The sequence below is a fragment of the Octopus bimaculoides genome, chromosome 1 (genome assembly GCF_001194135.2).
Source record: "Octopus bimaculoides isolate UCB-OBI-ISO-001 chromosome 1, ASM119413v2, whole genome shotgun sequence".
Taxonomy (NCBI): domain Eukaryota; kingdom Metazoa; phylum Mollusca; class Cephalopoda; order Octopoda; family Octopodidae; genus Octopus; species Octopus bimaculoides.
Window position 1 is genome coordinate 81,090,027 of NC_068981.1, and position 4,965 is coordinate 81,094,991.

Sequence of the window (4,965 nt, forward strand, 5' to 3'; positions counted from 1 at the left end):
TATATATAGTGGTTAGCATTAGGAAGGGCATCCAGCTGTAGAAACTCTGCCAAATGAAATTGGAGCCTGGTGTAGCCATCTGGTTCACCAGTCCTCAGTCAAATCGTCCAACCTATGCTAGCATGGAAAGCGGACATTAAATGATGATGATGATTCTGTTTCAGTAACATTCTGTGTTGGGGCTTTTCATTATATGTATGTGTATGTCTGTTTAAAATCACAACCTTTCTCTATTTTTAGGATTTGCTGTTGTTAAATGAAGCTGACCTGCGTGACCTTGGTGTTAAGGATTGTACTCACAGGACAAAGATAGTCTCAAGTTTGTGCTACCTGCGAGATAACTATAAGAATTTGCCAGGTGAAACATGCTTAATCTAACATTTTCTTTAATCTGTTTCCTGATTTACTTGTAGGTAACTGCTAGTGACAGGGTTTAAACAGTGGAGGAAGGTGATGATGCAGTAGCTGGTCAATAATAGATATTCCAAGGCACTAACATATTGTCACATTGAACCAACTCACTTCTCATTACTCTATTCCTCACATGGTGTTTACTCAGCTATTTACTTAAATGGCAGGGGTTGGTTACACGCTCAAAATATTTCTAAATCTTTCACCAACTTTTTATAATAAACGAAACAAAATATTAAAGTCAAAAAAAGTATGAGGAAAAACTCCCATTAATTGTTCTCAGTTCAGATGCATATTCATTCGTATCTGTTCTGCAGTTTTGTTTATCACCTCTTCTCAAGCATCAGTTTAAAAAATTCTTGACAAAGTACCATTTATGAAACCTTTTTCCTCTAATTTCTCAGGTTTGTTTTAATTTCAATTTGTAATTTATATATTTTCTTGGAGATATTTTCTATTATTTTCTTTTCTTCTCACATTATTTGCTCAAATAATATATGAATTTACTTTAAGAGACTATCTTTAATTTAAAATGCTCTTCATTGCTTTTTTCTTGTTTTTTCCCTTAACTTTTAACTATCTCTGAAAAGACACCTATCATACAATCCCTAATTTACAAAAACAATACATGCTTTCACCTTATAACCTCCCTTCCAAGCCTTTTCACTCAAGCTTTCCCCACTCTCTCATCTCTTCTTTTCTTGTCACCTATATTGTATTCATCTCTCTCCTAGGCCCTACATTAACCAAATTTTCTAGTCCTTCTTTCACAAAATGCTAACTCTCAAGAATTCTCTTCATGCTCATGTTTTTCCAACTGTTGAAAAACAAAAAGAACATCAACCATATTGGTCTCAGAAGGCTATTTAGACAGATTGTCTATGGTTGGATGCCCTTTCTGTCAACAACCCTTGCTTGTTTGCAAATAGAGCTAGGTATAGTGAGTGCAGGAGGAAATGCGAGAAAGAAATGTAAATTGGTTTGTTGGGGTAGAGTAAGGGAAAAGTTTTCTCATTTGTGGGAGGAACACCTAGGTTTGGGGCTAGCAGATGGCAATAATAGAGTGAGACAAGACATGTGGGTAGAATGCACAGACTGGTGCAAGCAGAGAGCAAGGATACTGTGGCACTTAGCCAACAGGACAAGATTGGGGAGTGTGAAGTAATCATAGTACGTGAAGCAGGAATGTGAGGAAGAGAAGAGATGTAGAGATGTATTTCCACCAGATATTAATTTTCAGTAATCCAAGCATTACCTTAATCATGCTAGCCTCAAAAAATCTTCTCTCACTCCTTGTTCTAAAAAGCCCCACAAAACTAGTCCCAAGATAAAGAATTCACTTCCAACACAATCATTAGATTGCTAGCTTTAGGAAGGCCTCTTTTTTTTACCTCCACTTCAAATCATACTGCATCACTAGGAAGACTAATTTTATCTGTTAAATCTGTCTCCATCACCCACCAACATTGCCACTACATCCCTCAATGTCACCATTATATCATTACCATTATTAACCCTATTCTAAAGCTACAGCCAAAACAATGTCTTCCTCCTATGATTACTACCACTACTACCTTTGCTATGAGCCCTTGAAAGATCTTTTTTGTAACCTACTAGAAATAGAAACCAAATCTCCTTCAACTCACACTCGCTCTTAAAACAAAAAAAAGGACATATTTCATAATGTAGTCATGCATATACAAAACGATGGGGTGGTCATGGCTAGACTGTTTTTGCCCACATCACTACTCCTTGATTGTTTTTAACCCTTTAGCATTCAGATTATTTTATTAAATGTTAATGCTTATTTGTTTACATAGTTTTCAGTCATGCATTATCTCATAGCTTTGAGATTTAGATGATGCGGAAAATTATTTTTAGAAGGACTTTGTAGGGTAGATATGAGAGGCCACATCTGGATAGTTTGAACATAAAGCAGGTAGAATATTTGGGTTGGATATAGCCAGTTTCAATGTTAGAGAGTTAAAGAAAGACCTTTGTTGACCTCATTATTTGTCATTTCTCTGCCAATCTACTTCTCACCAAAGCCTATTGTTATCATGTTATTTATTAATTTTCTTTATTTACAGATAAAAGAAATTCTTGGAGTCAGCTGTCCAATGCACCACCACCTCCACCGTAAGTTACTAATAGATACATGTAGGCATTCACATATGCACATCCTACTGTACTCATCTACATATCAACTATAAATACAAACAGTACTTCAGGCACAGGTATGGCTGCATGGTAAGAACTTTGCTTCCCAATCTACATGGTTTTGGATTCAGTCTCACTGCATGGTACCATCTACTAAAGCCCTGAGTTAACCAGAACTTTAGTTGAAGCCTTGTGGCTGAGTTAACCAAAGCCTTGTAGATGGATTTGGTAGACAGAAACTGAAAGAATCCTTCCATGTACATGCATATATATGCATATCATCATCATTTAACACCTACCTTCTATGCTGGCATGGGTTGGATGGTTTGACTGGAGCTGGCAAGCCAGAGGATTGCACCAAGGTTCACTGTCTGTTTTGGCATGGTTTTCACAGCTAGTTGCCCTTTCTAATGTCAGTCACTTTACAGAATGGACTGGATGGTTTCTGCATGGCACCAGCACCTGCGAGATCTGCTCTGGCATGGTTCTTACAGCTGGATGCCCTTACTAGTGCCAACCACTTCACAAAGTAGACTGAATGCTTTATATTAATGCATAGGTTTGATAAATGCCAGTGCATGAAACTCTTGGCCTTTGAGTCACTTTGTAATTTCTGTTGAAGAGATAAATGTGTGTGTGTCTCCTTATCACAACAACACGTGATAGTTGTAAACATACGTCACCATCATACAAGTAATGTCATTTTTTTTCCAATCTTCCATGAAAACATGGCAAGCCATATTGAAAATATTAACTTGCTTGCCAATAGGTAGATGGTTAACAATAGGACAGGTATCTTGGCCATAAAAATTTGCCTCAACGAATTTCTTCTCGTACAAGAATGGGAAAAGGATGTTAAAAACAATAAAGATGACAATGAACACACACACACACACATATATATATATATATATATATATATATATAATGCGAGAGAGTTAGGGGTTGAGGGTTTAACCCACTAAGGGATAGTATCTATCCAGTATACTGCCGGGAGGGTACCCAATTATTGCTACACTAGTGTTATACCAAGTGCAATCAATGGGAGCAGGTAAAAGTGGAGGTTTTACCCCATTTATTTATTAATGGGTATCTGTAGAAAATCTATGTGACAGATGCTTAATTTTATCACTAATTACTTGTTACAAACAGAATTTTAAATGAATAAATTGAACAAAATATTCCTCATTATCATTTAATAAATAATAATAATATATATACATAACAATTTTACTATTGATATATGGTTAGTTCAGCTTATTTAGTAATTGCTTCTTGGTATTCAGTTAACTAAACAACATGTCAGTGTTTCATTGAAATAGCAGCATAGTGAAAATATCAGCCTTTGACATTGATATCAGTGGGGTGATAGAGAGAAGGAAAGGAACAGGCAGGGAGAACATTGCTAATATGGTAGTAAACAGTATGTTGAATTACATCAAAGATAAGCTTTATTGGGGTAAAATATAACTTTATGGCCTAACATACTTCTGATAAGAACTATATATTTACTATCTATATTTGGTTTGACATCATGTGGTATACTTGTGTTCCTTCTGTGAACTCAGATAAATTTGGTAATAATATTTATAAGAAAGGCCATTTGAGTTTGAAATGGTAAAAATATCAGACTAAATGCCTTGCATTTTTTATGCTTTGAATTCAAACCTTGCAGGTTTTGACTTCATCTTTCATCTCTGTAGGGTAAACAAAATAACTACCAATAATAAACTGATGCGTTAATTTTATAGAATTGATTCACCACTGCTACCACCATACTCATATAAAACATACATTTAGTGCATACCAATATAAAAATTTGTATATTTGGCAGGGAGCTTTTCCTGTTTTACATTAATCTTTTCATGATTGCATAGGCAGGATAGTGGTTGTCATTAAGACAATAGATATATTTTGAGTCGAGATCTGATTGTTATTTCCTACAGGTTGAGTAACCCTGTAAAGGTTATCTTAGTTCTTGAATGGGATGGTTTTGTGTGTACATACTTGTGCAATAGCTTTTACAGTCGAATGTCCTCATAAAAATTAGTGTGAAGTGTAATGTATTTTATGACATTCAGGGAAACTGGAGAATATATATATGTAGTGAAACTACCTCCCGCCATTAGATACAAACTACTATCGCCATTACATACAATCTTCTCATTTAAATATAAATAAATGCGAGCGTAGTAGAGAACCCATTCCTTGTCATCACGTGACTGATCATTATTCGAATCGGCAACTTCTTCGAACCGTTCCCGCCAGAACGCAAACTGACCAATCACGGCCCCTAATAAGGTCACGTGATAGAGTATATTTCTACCATCTGGTGAGCCAATAGTTTGTTATAAATAGCTTTAACTCGGCGGCCAAATTTGTCTCGGTCCAGTT

General features: G+C 35.8%; 1 protein-coding gene across 3 annotated transcripts in view; it reads left to right on the top strand.

Moving 5' to 3' along the window:
* Window positions 1-4,965, top strand: part of LOC106874563 (breast cancer anti-estrogen resistance protein 3 homolog) — a 235,446-nt gene that overhangs the window by 219,223 nt on the left and 11,258 nt on the right. For all 3 annotated transcript variants that reach the window (XM_052967803.1, XM_052967801.1, XM_014922335.2), the window contains exons 3-4: window positions 241-358; window positions 2,502-2,550. In XM_052967803.1, the coding sequence (XP_052823763.1) occupies window positions 241-358; window positions 2,502-2,550 (167 nt within the window). The remainder of the gene's footprint in view (window positions 1-240; window positions 359-2,501; window positions 2,551-4,965) is intronic.